We start from the raw sequence: 15,499 nt of genomic DNA, 5'->3' as shown, positions 1-15,499 counted from the left end.
GATGTTGTCATAGTGCTTCATTACAGACAATGTCCAAAAATAACATATAGAAAGATATTTCATTGTAAAGCATTCTCTTTCCATTGGACAAGCTCAAGCATAGCTCAATCACATAAAACATTTCTTTGTCATAAAAGTTTTTAAAAATCCATTATGAGCCATAAAATATTACAAATACATATTCTGCCTCAACTATTTAACAATGTAGAGCTGCTGGGGTGATGCTTTAGTACAAGAGTTATACGAGATGTTCTACGTGTTAAAAACAAGATCTCCATTACTGGGCTTGTGGTGAGTTGTGTACGTTCTGTATTAGCACTTCCACCACTATCTTTGGCAGTTTGTATTATTTTTCAAAAGTGCAACAGATCAAAATTCCCCTTCATTAGTTATCTCTACAACAGTACAGCTCAAAAAGCCTGGCTGTATCATATATATATATATATATATATATATATATATATATATTCTTGCTTTCATTTTCCTGCTTCAGCTCCACTATTTCCATTATTTCCATTATCAGCTTAAAGTAGTGTTACCTTTAAACATCTTCTTAAATGGCTATTCAGATAGGCAACTGTGCATCCATTAATCCATAGCATATATCTCTATCTACAAATCAGAGTGTGCTGTACAGTCATACTGTCTTACAATGTCAACTCTGTCGGCTTCGCATAGCAATAAACCACTAGTTTCTATAGTGTCTTTAAAACAGAATATCAAGGCCACAGCTAGGAGATTTCCAGAATTAAATTGGGACATTTTGAGAAATGTTATGAGAGGGAAGTTGTAATTTTGAGAAAAAGTTATGTTACACAAATAAAGCCATTATTTTATGAGCAAGTAGTCAATATTTGGAGAATAAAGACACAACTTAAAAAGTCTTAATATTGAGAAATAAAGTTGAATTTTGATTTTACAAGGAAGTTATGATTTAATTCTTATACTATTGTGACATTTCGTTAGAATTCCTAGTCTATTATTATAGCACTGACCTTTTAAAAAAATATTATTATTATAACATTATTATTATTATCATGACATTTCCTCAAAAATGTGCAACCTAATTTGTAATAACACAAGTTTTTCCTTTTAAAGTGACTCTCTGTAAATGTACAGGCTAACTCTCAAAGTATTATTACTTTTTATCTCAAAATTGTACAACTTTATTCAACACATTTCATTCTCATAATATCATGAGTTTTTCTCGAAAATCTCAGACTTCATTTTCCCTAGCAGTGGCCCTAACACATTGTCATACAGATTACTTCAAGCCACATCGAAAGCTAAAAAGCAAAAACCTAAAAAATGAGCTCTAGTAGTTAGAAATGTGTATCTTTAAATGCCTTCACTTGATCTAGATGTACAGTCAGTGTGATGGAGAGGAAAGAGGAGTGGCAGTTGAGCTGTATGTGTGTGTATATGTTTGTTTTTGTGGTGGTGCATTGAAGTTTATATATTTGACAAATTTTTATTTTTTTGCCTGTAACATATGTGTGTGTGAGTGTGTGTTCAGTGGTTGAGGTTCAGCAGCAGGCTGGGCAGTGTCTTCAGGTCCATCTGAGGCAGCAGCCAGAAACAGTAGAGCAGCAGCCACAGCAGCAGCAGCACATACAACTCCCAGCTGTCACTCCCCCTACACACACACACACACACACACACACACACACACACACACACACACACACACAAACACACAAACACACACAGGGACAAAGAGAGGAGAGAGAGCCCAATAAGGTCAGCGGAGACACAAAAAGTAGTACTGCAGCAACCAGGTTTCAGTCATTAGTCATAGAGGACAGAAATGTATTCTCACATTTGTTACAATAAAAGTGAAATATTCATGATACACACATTTACTTTGCATGTTATCATGTGTTGTTCTGATTTAAAGACCAGGTCCTCTGCAGTTTGCATTTCAGCACAAAGTCATATTAAATCAGTCCCCATCAACTAAGTTGAAAAAGTTTCTAAATGTGTGAACTTGACATCTATACCAGATGGCTGCCTTAAAGTGATCATCAGTCATTGCTGGGATGAGGGTCAGTGTATATTTTGGTCATTTGATTTACCTTTCACAAACGGATATTAAAAAACAAAAAATGAGTAGTTATTTGATTTTCATTTTAAAATACAAAAATTGAAATTGAAATACAATACATTTTCTTTATCAGGGTCAAAAAGGGATGAACTAGACTTAAAAAAAACGGGTTGATTTTCATTTTCTATTTCTAAAAACAGAAAATAAAATCACTGGAAGACAGAAACGAAAAAAGACTGAGACGAGTGGTCAGGGACTGTCTACAAAGCACAACGCCGAAAAAAGATGCTCTAAAAAAATTCAAGAACTTCACTGTTATAGTACCATCAAAATTACTTCACACATCAATGGTCTCCTCATAGTTGTACTACAACACTTAGTTTGGACAAATACACTTTTGCATAATTTTGGTTAATTTTTATTGGGAGAAATATTCAATAACTTCATGGTTATAAAGTGTAGTGTTAACAGACTGTCTTCACACATCAATGGTCTTCTCCTGGTTATACTACAATTGGTTTAGTTTATACGGAAGTTTGCCCGCAACAATGGTCTTCATGGCAACGATACAATAATTCTTTTTTTCAAAATAAGTATTGCAGCATAACCAGGAAGAGACCATGTGTGGAACCATGTTGGTGGCACTACACTTCATAACCATGAAGTTATTGAATATTTTTCCCATTAAAAATTCACCAAAATTATGCAAAAGTATATTTGTCCAAACTAAGTGTTGTAGTACAACCATGAGGAGATCATTGATGTGTGAAGTAATTGTGATGGTACTACACTGTACAACAGTATATTTGAATATTTTTATAGCATCTCTTTTTGGCATTGCGCTTTGTAGACAGTCCCTGACAGCTCGTCTCACAGCTGTTAGGGACGAGCTGCACATAGAGACCAATGTAATGTGTCCAGCTCAGAGGATGTCTACCTTACTACAACCGTAGTAGAAAGAGCGTTCGTTGGTGTTTTAACATTTTTGAGTTATTGATCCGAAAAGTTAAAATCTGTCAATATTTTTCCAACTTTACCAAAGTTATTCTCCAGTCATGTGATTTTATTTTTTGTTTTTAGATATAGAAAATTAAATGAACCTCAACATTTTTAGGTTTAGTTCATCCCTTTTTGACCCTGATAAAGAAAAACGCCTTGCATTTCAATTTCAATTTTTGTATTTTAAAACGAAAAATCAAGTAACCATTCATTTCTTTCTTTTAATACCTGTTTGTGAAAGGAAAATCAAATGACCAAAAGATACACTGACCGATGAGACTAGTTGGGTGCTCTGGGCAGTATTGCGGACAATAAGATTGCAACACTATGTAAAACACTGATGCCTGCACAGTATTCATGCACATTTGTTCAGTTGTAGAGTCATGGTGATCCTCTATGTATGAAGCCCCGTTTCCACCACAGGAACTAAGAACCTTTTGAGGAACTCATTGCGTTTCGACTGCAGGGACCAGTGTCTAAATTATGTTACAGGGACATTTTATGTGGCCTTTTTACCCCCAAGAAGGCCCTGGTCGGGGGAGTAGTACTTTCTGAAAGTACCAGAACTTTCGGGGTGGAGTTTGCAGGGATGACCATCACTGATTGGCGAAACACACACACACAGCGGCGCTGCTTCAACTGTACCGTTTCATCATAAAACAAGTATTCAATCTAGTATTGATTTAGGATCATTTTAGGACGGAGGGGAGAACATTTTTCTTTGGCTGATAACATTAAAAGTAAAGATAGGCTCTGCTGCCGGCTGTCAGAGAAAGAAAAGTTATTTTCAATTTTTTTCCAGCGTGTTTTTTAGAGTAAACAGGCGACAACAGTTTACTGCTCCGACCCCCAGCAGCCCTCGTCTCATGTCATGTTGCTTTTCATACGTCAGCGGACTAATTTGTCTGATCTTCACAGGTCTTTAGACTGCGGTGGAAACGCAGACAACAGTGGGTTAGTTCCTTGAGGTGGAAACCCAGCTTAATACTGTCCAAACTACTCGTATTTGTAAGCACACTGTCACAGCAGGAGCCCAATTGCTTTCTTTCCTCTGTAAGCTAAAGATAATTTCTACATCTACTACTGATACCAACACAAAACTTCCTGCATGTATTTCATAATAAATGTGTTTTAATATGAAGGCTTTGAATCAACCACAGGACATGTTAAAAATGCCCCATCTGAGCACCTGAGCGGACACCATCCCTTTATCTGTAGCGCCATCTGCTGTAACTCTCTAACATCGCCCCCACAGCTCCCATGGGGTCAGAGACCGTGTCTCAGCCTTCATGTAATAGCCTTGTCAGCACCCTGTCCCCTATAAATTGATGTAGGCTACGGAGTCTTGGGGACTCCGAGAACTGGGCAAGTTGCTGGTGGAGATTGTTGAGAGTGAAGACAAAATAAAGCAAGTTGAAAAAAGGCTCAGTTATCTTCTCCTTTTCAATAATACACATCTAGGAAAGCCATTTCCACTGCAAACCTTCTGTTCACCAAGATCAGCGCTCTCTGTCACAGTGAATGGAACAACGGAAATACAACGGCCGCATGGAATCGGCCCATATTCAGTAGTGAAACAAGGTGACCCTTCCCACCATCACTCATATCACAAAGTAAAAGAAACAATGTAAACACAGCTACTGTGGGGAATATGAGTAAAGCATGACACAGTCTGATCACTGATACATCCATTTAGTGTTGTGGTGGAGATAAAAACAGGTGAAATCCAGCACTGAACTGTAAATCAAAACCTACACCGGTATCTACAGCAGGACTTTGGTTTAGCCCTTGTGTTAAGTAGAAATCCAACTTTAGCGCGGTTTGTAGTGTAGGTTCAGTTTGTTCAAAATACTAATATTCCAACATGAAAAGATGACTACTAGTCCACCGATAGATTGCAAAGCCTTGCGACTAGCAAAAACATGTAGTTGTGAAAGCCCGATGAAGCATACATAACTAAAGCACAGAGGGCAAAGTTCTTACCAAATATCAGAGTCACCTTGGTCAGCTTCTCTGGTCGCTGCAGTCACAGCTGTCCGATTGTCCTGTGAGAGGTCAAACAGAATACAGGGTAAACACTGTCAGTATACAGTATCAGAGACAACATGAATCCAGAAGGAAACGTAGTGTCAAACCGACCGTGGACTCAGTGAAGCGAGCCCCCTTTCTGTGACGGAGAACTGGAGCGATCTGGCTTTCATCCCGTCTCTTGAGACTTTTACTGTCACTCCTGAAAAGACAAAATCCATTAGTTTAGGGCTTAACAAGAGAGAGCAAGACCAGGAAATGCAGTGGGAAAAGCCATTATGAATACTTTGGACCTTTTCCAAATACTAAGAGTAAGAAACCCAAACTAGAAAGCTACTTTCCCATTTTTTGGCCACAGAACTCCATAATAAGCTGAAATTCACACGTGTTTGACATATTGTGGCTTTATAAAGTTCATATGGCTAACATGTTAGCAACTTTATACCATGGGTGTATAAAGAGAACTGGATACAGCTTTGGAGTGGGGGTGTGGTTCATTCCTATGAAAGTTGCTCAGTGGCACATCAAGCCAAAAAAAGATGTAAAATGCACTAATAGCTGAATCCAGAGTTATTTCCCTTCCTCCGTTCTACTGCTCCTGCTCTATGGGCAATGGATGAGGAAGATCGCCGGATGATTCGGGTACTTAATCACTCAGCAGTCGAGCCATTTTGGCTTCATGCAACTCTCATAGGAATGAGTGGGAGCCTCCAACGCTTTGTCCAGTTCTCTTTATACATCCATGGGTATATGTGGTAGGGCTAGCTAGCTAGCTAGTTAGCCTTTGGACTGTGAGAGGGAACTGTCTTAGAGAGAGAGAGAGAGAGAGAGAGAGAGAGAGAGAGAGAGAGACCACATGTGTGTAGCTACACAATTTGACTCCCACATGAAAAAATAAATTCAGTGAAAACTATTACATATAGAGGCAATTACAGAATGTATTAGAAAGAAATGCTGAGCAGAAGTATTATCAAAAATGGGGTTTAATATATGAAAGTCTGAAGGTTTATACCTTTAATTCCACTGCTGAACATGAACAGAATCAAGCTGTCTTGTATTAATGGATTCAACCACATTACTGTCTGTAACCCCCGTCCCCTTTCTTCTCAACCTTCATAAGGCCTGTCTTCATTCCCATCAGCAGCCCACACATAGAGAACTTTGTTCTGTACATTTCAGGAAATATGTGAGCAAAGTGAGAGAGACCAGGTCAGACCAGCCCCATCCATTGCCATAACACTGGTTTCCCCCAGGGTACCAGGGAGCCGACTAAGAATAGAAAGCCTACCTCACAGGCTCTGTGTTTTCCCTGGCAGAGCCTGAGCTGTGCTGCTCAGCCACACTGAGATCACTGCCGTCTGCTGGAACATCACCGCCCCAGACTCCTCCTATCTGCTCCTCGGGCAACAAACAGTGCTCCTGGGATTTAGATGCTTTCTCTGTCTCCTGGTTGGTCTTCATGATCGCCGAGCAAAAAACAAAGAGAGATAAATCTTTCAGCTGCTTAGTAACGTACAGGAGGGAAAGACATTTCAACAACTACTGGCCAAATGCCAGAAGTCCACAACAATGTATCTCAAAAACCCATTTTAGAACATTGATGAAATTTAATGTATATTAAAAAAACACGGCGGATCATTTGCCGACAGGAGCAAGTATCAGCGCAGCTGTCCAGTCCAAATAAATGTACAGGTTTGTTTGTTATGAATCATTTGTAAGACTATAGGGATGGCAACCAGCATGGCTTGCTATCCAGCAAACGATTGCGTAACAATCGCTAATTAAGCTTAGGTCATGCTAACAGGAGCTAACTTGGTTCCATTGACTTCTATGGTAAGTAGCTAGCGGGTAACGAGCTAGCTGGCTTTGTCGATCATGTAATATATGTTATTACTTGATATTTGGTACAAATGAAGCCTAGGTTATTTGTTAATCTATGTCAAATCCAACTATGAGGTGGGATCCAAATTATCCTGAATTTTGGGATCAAATTTATCCAAATTTCTGCCTTAATTTTTGAAATACCCAAATGCAGCATTTTGTCCAGTTTAAAGGTTGGATTGGATCTCCAAATTGTCAGGATCAGAAATCTTTGGATCTGCTTTGAAATACCCAATTTTCAGATCAAATCAGAATTTAATCCAATCCAACCACTATAAAAATAAATACCGGCCCTAGAGGAAGAATCGTAATGCTTTGTTGGACCTTTTCTCTAGCACCACCTTCAGGCCAAAACTTCTAAGAATTTAAAATGAAAACTTCATTTTAATGGGCAGATTGCCATAAAAGTTACTGAGCACATTCATGCTCTGTAGAGGATAAACCCTCTCCATTTTGGGCACTCTATGAGCTTTCTTGTAGTGCCACCCTCAGGCCAAAATGTCAGTAGTGCAATAAATTACCAAAGAATTTTACTGACCGCATTCATGCTTCCCAGAGGATGAACCCCTGTGCATATAATGACATCTTAACATTTCGTCTGGCATCATCCTTAGGACAAATGTGACATTTGTAGCCCTACAACGGATAAAGCTCTAAAGGCTGGCCCACACTAGAAGATTTTTCAAATCTTAACAGATGTGTAAAATGTGAGAGCCCACACATAACAACATGTTCTGTTCAATTGAACAGTTTTGGTCCTATAGTGTTTGGAGAGCAACGATTTGGCCAAAACAGCACAAAACACACTAACAGATTCATTCATGAACAACAAGAGTCCCCACTTTAAAAAACGGAAATCTCGCAAAATCTCTCACGATCAAACGTGTAACAAAGATGGCGGACGATGGGCAGGAAGAATTAGCGAAGTTTTGCACTACTTTGTACTGAAAATTCAATAAAAAAAGGACAAATAATGGATGAAGTCATGGAGACATGTTAAATAAATAAACACTCATGTTGTTGCCCTAATCTACATTTCTGAGCTCCATCTTACTACTACTTTATGCTTCGTGTTTAGCATTAGATCATGCATTAGCTGCGGCCGCCAAGACGACGCTGGTTGTCCTTCCTTCTTCAGTTGACTTGGCTTTTAACTGGCTATCGTTCTTTCCCACAAAGTTGATGTATGATAGTGTAGCTAAGTTTGCTCTGAAGAATCTGTTCAGCTATTCTTCCAGTCCTCTGTAGACAAAACCCCACAATTAAGATTGGGTGATAATTCAATATTAATGTCTGCATTTAATCGTACTGCAACACAATCCTCTTTCTAGGATATTTTTACAATTCACATGTCATAATTTCAGTTCAATTTCTACCACAATCTATCACAGTGTGACATCTTTAATGAATATTTATCTGTAGTTTATTCCGTTTTTTCCCAATAAATAATTCATAATTTCAGAGAACATTAGCATGAGTACATCTCAGTGACAAGCTTTCAGAGAGCATCAGTAGAACAGACTGGATGATAACTGTCAACAGGTCATCTGGTCATTAGGTGAGATATTGTGGAAGTGTGAAATGTCACATTGCTTCATGTTCCTGTTGGACCGTTAGACACACACATACACAGACACACACATACACACACACACACACACACACACACACACACACACACACACACACACGGACACACATACACAGACACACACATACAGACACATACACACACAGACACACATACACATACACATACACAGACACACACATACAGACACACACATACACAGACACACACATACACAGACATACACACACACACACACACACACACACACACACACACACATACACATACACACACATACACAGACACAGACACACACATACACAGACACACACATACTCAGACATACACATACACAGACACACATACTCAGACACACACATACACAGACACACACACACACACACACACATACACATACTCAGACACACACACACACACACACTGTGTTTGGTTGTTTAGTTTAGTTATTTAGTTAGATTAATATTGTGTTTTGAACCTTTATTATCTTGTAAATAAATGTTTGTGGAATATACATGCTGGTCTCTTTAATGTTGCACAAGAGTGAATAATGCCAACCTCTGCTATGTCAAGAACTCCGATATCCTTCAACCTTTACTATCTATTTTGGTTATAGTTATTAATTTAATTATTAATCAACGTTCCAAATTGATAGTTTAGCATATATAATGAGACTATATCAACGTTTTGGTCATTGGTCCCTGATTCCAGGGTGGTGCCCCGTTTATTATTAATGTTTATTGATAATCTTTATTAATATTAATAATTCTATTATTATTTATTAATTATTTTGCTAATAACCAAAACCTACTACAGTAGAATCCCTACAAAAATAAGATACTTGAATATGTTGTCATTAGCTCTTGGGAACTTGTATTAGGCATTTAAAAAATGTTTTATATATTAAACGATGATGAAAAAATCAGTACATCAATCAAAAATGGTAATAAGTGCAGTTTCATTTTTCCAAACTTGAGTAACACTAAAATGAAATACTTCAGGTTCACATGCTGAGGTTTAACAGGTATTCGCCCTCTTAATTCAGTGTATTCTGTAACACATGGACTACTACTTCCTATAATAACCATCATTTATCAGTGGTAAATTGATTTTTGTATAAATTTTAGTTATAGTTATTTGACAATGAATGATAATATTTTGCTTATAATAATAATGCTATAATTTATGTTATTTTAACAGTTTATAAACATTACATAGATAGATGGACCACATATTTTAACACTTTGTTAATAACTGTCATAACTGTAATAAACCGTCTATAAACATTTTTTGGCTGGCTATTATAAAGATGCAACTGATGATTATAATACCTTGTTAAATGCATAATAAATATTTTGTAAAGCATCTATAATTATCAATTATTTAGAAAAGTTTACAAATCATTTGGTAACCATTAATGAATATTTAATATAGTATATCAAATGTTATGTGTCCAACAATAAACTGATAATAAGTAGTTTACTAATGTAATCAGAATGTAATTGTTATCGTCTCTTATCAGCTATGATACAATATAGAATTTACAAACTAATTATTTCACATTACACAAACAACAACAACAACAACAAATTATAGCATTACTAATATTTAGTAAATGTTATTAATTATTTAATTGTTTGTTAACAGTAAAATAACTATTAACTAAGTTTAATTAACTATCAATCTACCATTTATAAATGATGGTTATTATAAAGTGTTACTGTGTTCTTATGCAAACGTGTGCTAATTAGCACTAAACATAGTACAAGTACAGCTGAGTGCAGACCCCTAACAATAAGATTTAACAAACAGTAGGGGCTCCATAGCTGAGACTGATGGGAATGTCAATCAGTTTTGCGTGTATCTGGTCATAAACCAAAGTTTTGGACAAATTTACTTTTAGACTAGGCCTGTCATCGACTTATCGTACGATATATGGACAGGACCTCGATATTGCCCGTTGTGTTTACATGTGTCAACATTTTAGCCTTCATGATGCCATAATAAACAGCAGGGTTTCCCTACCATTAGAAGAATTGGGCATTGAGCAGACATTGCACATTTTAGTTAACAGAGCCAGAGAGTCCATCTTAGTTATTGTTTTGGTTGTGTGGTTTTATTGTATTTATGTTTTATTTATTTAGAGTATTTTTATATATTTTCACATTACAATTCCAACATCTGAATATTCTTAAGAATTGTTCAAGTTCATTCCTCTTTGAAAGGTTATACTTGCATTATTATGCTATTATATTATCATTATATCAGTAGCCATCATTGGGCAAAAATTCCATAATAACCTTTCAGCATATTGTAAGTCAAGTGTTCTGAGAGAAAACTAGACTTCTGCTCCTCCTCATGGCTCTGTTTTCAGCCTTTAGAACATCTAGCCCACGACGGGAGACTTTGACCAATCACAGGTCATTTCAGAGAGAGAGCATTCCTATTGAGCGTTCCTATTGGTTGTTTATTCAATGGAGCCGGCTGTCAATCACTCACAAACTCCGATCAAATGGTCAAACTAGGCAGCGCTGATCAAATATGAATCAATATTCTGTTACTGTAATGTCTATATCTCTCCTCAGATGTTCTCAGAATCATCTTGTAGTGTACTGTTTAGCTGTAAAATGAGAACATTTGTGATGCCACCAGAAATAGGCATTACTGCCTAATTTGAGCGTTTGATCAGAGTTCATGAGTGATTGACAGCTGCTCAGAGACGGCAAGGCTCCAACTCGGCTCCGATTGGTTGTTTTCCTCCGGTCTGTGAAATCTTGCAGATGCCATTAGGAGCACCGGAGGACACAGAGACACATGATATTTTTCAGATTGTGATGGTGGACCGTCCAACTGACAAACCAACATTGCCATCGCTAAAGCCACGCCGCTAGCGTGGCCAATAAAAACTGGTCCGATTGTACTGAGGCACTGCTGAATAAACATACATTTACCTTGTCATTCTCTTGTATCGCATCCACTCCGTCCTTGAAGTCCTCACCCAGCAGGCCCAGCAGTTGGTCAGGTTGAGTCTCTGAAGCTGGCGCTGGCTGGAGAGCAGATACACTCAAAACTGAAGGCCAACTCTGCATTTCAGTATCAGGTGGCTCTGTAAACATGGACTCCTCTTTGTCAGGGTAGAACAGATCCATGGGTTCGATGGGGTCCCCAACCACATCTTCTGTGGGAGAATTTTGATCAAAGTCTGTAAAAAACAAGTCCACGTCTCTGGAAACACTAGCTGGTTCATGACACGAGATCCCTGTCGTACCATTCAGCTTTGAGTTGACTGGATCTAATGTGTTCTGATGTGTGGACGCAGTTTCATTGTCAGAAAAGGTGTCCCCCAGTTTGCGCGGGCATCCATTCGGTTGATCAGTTGAATCTGTTTCCTGACCCGTCTTCACAGGTTGAGATTTAGCATCCGTAGAAGAAGTCTGAGATTTTGAGTCCTTCTCAGTGTTACCTGTCTCAGAGTCATAGTGAGGAGACTCACATTTGGCTTCACTCGTTGCTGTGGTATCTCTTGTGTCTGACCCACATATGTCTGCATTAGATGATCTGCTGACATCATCTTCATCCAAATGCCGGCTTTCTATGTCCCTTATTTGTTCTGAAGCTGTTGGTTTAACATTTTCTGATACCGGGCAGGAAGGAATGTCAACATTGTCATTGAAGTCACAGCTCAATTCATGAGGACTGTTGACATCTGTGTCAGCTCCCTCTGGCTGATGTACCTCATCAACCCTAGCATGATCTTGTCTTTCTGGGTCACATGTCCCCTCTTTGTCCTGCTCTTCTGGTTCACTGGAAATAGAGATCAGAGGAATATTTATGCCCGAGCTTGGGTCCAGACTTGTTTTTGAAGCTTGGCTGTCGTGGTTGGTTGGATGTGTGTTTGCTGAAGTCTCGGAGCTAAAACTCTGTTGAGCATCTAGGTAGTCTCTTAGAACACCTTCACTTGCTTCATCTACAACCCCTTCACGCCCTTCCTTTAAAATCCCTGACTCCTCTGACAAAGAATCTTTTTTCCCCTCAGACTCCTCAGAGTTATTTCTCTCATTCTGACTTTCAGTTCGACCATTAATTTGTCCTTCATGGTCCTGTGCATTCCAAACGACGTCCACAGCTTTCTTTAAACATTCCGGTTCCCTGCAAGTACTCTCTTCAACACTGGTTTGCTTGACTTGGGACTGGTTTGATTTATCACTTTCAAGGATATTTTCAGCACCACAGCTGGTCAGTTCTTCTGCATCAAACGGTCCAATAGAAGGTTTTTGCTCTCTGCTCTGACTCATATGCATCTGTTTAGAGTCTACTTCTTCTGTAATCTCAGCTTTGCTATGATCAGGCACATGCTCTAGTGCCATATCCTGGTTGTCATTCTCATGGTTTGCCTCTTTCTCTTTCACTACTTCTGCTTGCCTTTTCTCAGAGAGCCCTTGAATTCTCTCCTGAGTGCTCTCCAGTGAGCTCAGTGAGTAAATCCCTTCATCGATATATGACTCAGTAATCGACTGCTCATCAGCGGATCTATCCTCTATGGATAGGACAAGTCCTTCATCAAGAGTCGTGACCTCCACCGGGGTGGCACGATACACATCCCAGGCTGTCCCACTGTCGCACAAAGAACTGTCACTTCGGCTTTCACAAAACTTCTCTGGCATCACCCCACACTCACTCTCCATCCAGGAGTCCGGTGAGCTGATTGCAGAGTCGCCAATTACTGACTCAGTGTTTACAGACTCGGGCAATGATGAGCCCGTGGGCGAGTGAGTGTAAGACAGTTGTGGGGAGTTAGAGGTTGAGTTGGTTAAGACCTCACTGGCAGACTCCTTGGGCTCTTCAACTACACTGCTGGAGATGTCTCCCATGTGGGGGGAATCTGCTAAGAAGTCTTCGCTGGACCACGAGCGAGCTGCAGCCGGCCTGAAGGGGGGTGACTTGGCGCTCCGGTCCTCCGACACAGAGGAAATTAAGATTTTGGGTGGGGGATGGGCACAAGCCCTCTGGAACATGTAGGACCTCTCCTTCACTCTGCTTCGGTGAGCGCTATTCCTTATGTGGGTGGAGTCACTGTCGCGGAAGTTGATTCGGCCCATAGAGACACTTCGTTCAATCAGCTGGCAGGGCTCCTCCGGCTGAAGGAGGAACAAACAAGTTGGTAGAAATCTATCCGTGCTCATATTCAGGGATCTGATGTCAGACACATATCATCCATGCTCTGTAAGGAGGTATTCTTACCTCCTCTATGCCAGGGAAGTGCTCCAGGAACTGTGATACATACATCATGATGGACTGCTCATCTGGGGAATTGATAGACACATCTGGACATGGGCAGATAAAGAATAAAAAACATTGGGGCATTTTACAACATGTTAATTAGGCTGCCTCCTAACAGCTATGACTTACACTTTATAACATAAAAGGGTCGGGATGCACTGATCCGACTTTTTCAGTCCCGATAGCGATAGCGATAGCGATAGCGATATCTGGGCTGTGGGTCGGCCGATACCGAGTACTGATCCGATACCAGTGTTTAATTAATGAGCTGTATATCTCACTGTGTCGAAGTGACTAGGATCATTCTGTTAAAGGCAACATCAGGTCTGACTCCAATATTGCTTTCATAAGTTTGTAAAACAAAATGTAACAAATAAATACACATTTTGTAAATTGTTCTTTATTACTAAAATAATAAATCATACACCAACAACTTGGCAAAAGAAATCTTAAAAATTAACAGAAATTACAATTCAGGTGTAAACCTTTTTAATGCAGCAACAAATTGGTCAAAACTTAAACAGCAATTACAATATCAATACATAACGTATATAGTATATAAACGTAGAATTGAATTGAATAGATTGGCCCCATTGTCACCGATGTTTGATCCAGCTATTTGAGTCAGCATCGGCCGGATATCTGATCCGGAATCGTATCATTGCATCCCTGTAAAAGGGCCGGCAATTTTACATGGTCAAGTCTGAATTAAGGCTGCACGATATATCGTTTTAGTGTCGACATCACGATGTGCGCATGCGCAATAGTCACATCGAGGTGATGTCAGCAAATTAACTCAAACACGTCACGCTACAACTTTTTTGCTGCTTGATTCAAAAGGAAAATTCCCCCGGTTCTCATTTTCCATGAGTGATCCAGTGTTTCTCATTAATCACCTAGAGTCTGTGGTCCCACCACAGTTTCATAATGAACCGGATACAGTTTTACAAGGGCTGTCAAAGTTAATGCCACTCATTTTTTTTAACGCATTAATGCAATTTCGCAATTTTTAGGTTGTAGCGAGCTCAGTTTTAAAACTAGAGACCTAAAGAATCAATTGGTACCAACATGTCATAATAACTTGTCGCAAAGGAGGTTAAATAACACTCCAAACTTACGCTAAATTTTGGAGAGGAAAAACCGTCATGGCCATTTTGAAAGGGGTCCCTTGACCTCTGACCTCCAGATCAGTGAATGTAAATGGGTTCTATGGGTACCCACGAGTCTCCCCTTTACAGACATGCCCACTTTATGATAATCACATGCAGTTTGGGGCAATTCATAGTCAAGTCAGCACACTGACACACTGACAGCTGTTGTTGCCTGTTGGGCTGCAGTTTGCCATGTTATGAGTTGAGCATATTTTTATGCTAAATGCAGTACCTGTGAGGGTTTCTGGATCAATATCTGTCATTGTTTTGTGTTGTTAATTGATTTACAATAATAAATATATACATAAATTTGAATACAGCAGCCTATTTGATAAGAGTATTAAATACCTGACTAATCTCCCTCGGTTAAAATATTTTTTATAATTAAAAAAAATAAAATAAAAAATATGGGATTGATTTGTGATTAATCGCGATTTAAATATTTTAAGTGATTGACTGCACTAATCGCAATATATATCACAGAAAAAAAATATTGCAAAGTCATTTTTTTCGCCAATATCGTGC

General features: G+C 39.0%; 1 protein-coding gene across 2 annotated transcripts in view; it reads right to left on the bottom strand.

Annotated features, from left to right (window-relative positions):
* clmn (calmin) overlaps positions 1-15,499 on the bottom strand; it is a 60,346-nt gene continuing 44,847 nt past the window's right edge. Inside the window, exons 8-14 of one of the 2 annotated variants that reach the window (XM_037746385.1) lie at positions 13,785-13,867; positions 11,812-13,681; positions 11,495-11,721; positions 6,360-6,526; positions 5,183-5,273; positions 5,027-5,088; positions 1-1,636 (exon numbers count right to left, since the gene is read on the bottom strand). In XM_037746385.1, coding sequence (XP_037602313.1) covers positions 1,513-1,636; positions 5,027-5,088; positions 5,183-5,273; positions 6,360-6,526; positions 11,495-11,721; positions 11,812-13,681; positions 13,785-13,867 — 2,624 coding nt within the window. In that variant the 3' untranslated portion in view covers positions 1-1,512. Of the gene's footprint in view, positions 1,637-5,026; positions 5,089-5,182; positions 5,274-6,359; positions 6,527-11,494; positions 13,682-13,784; positions 13,868-15,499 lie in introns of both variants that reach the window. The other variant, XM_037746384.1, reaches the window with a different exon arrangement.

The sequence above is a fragment of the Sebastes umbrosus genome, chromosome 16, assembly GCF_015220745.1.
Source record: "Sebastes umbrosus isolate fSebUmb1 chromosome 16, fSebUmb1.pri, whole genome shotgun sequence".
Taxonomy (NCBI): domain Eukaryota; kingdom Metazoa; phylum Chordata; class Actinopteri; order Perciformes; family Sebastidae; genus Sebastes; species Sebastes umbrosus.
Note: the sequence above shows the minus strand (reverse complement) of the source record. Positions and strands in the feature narration are given on the sequence as shown.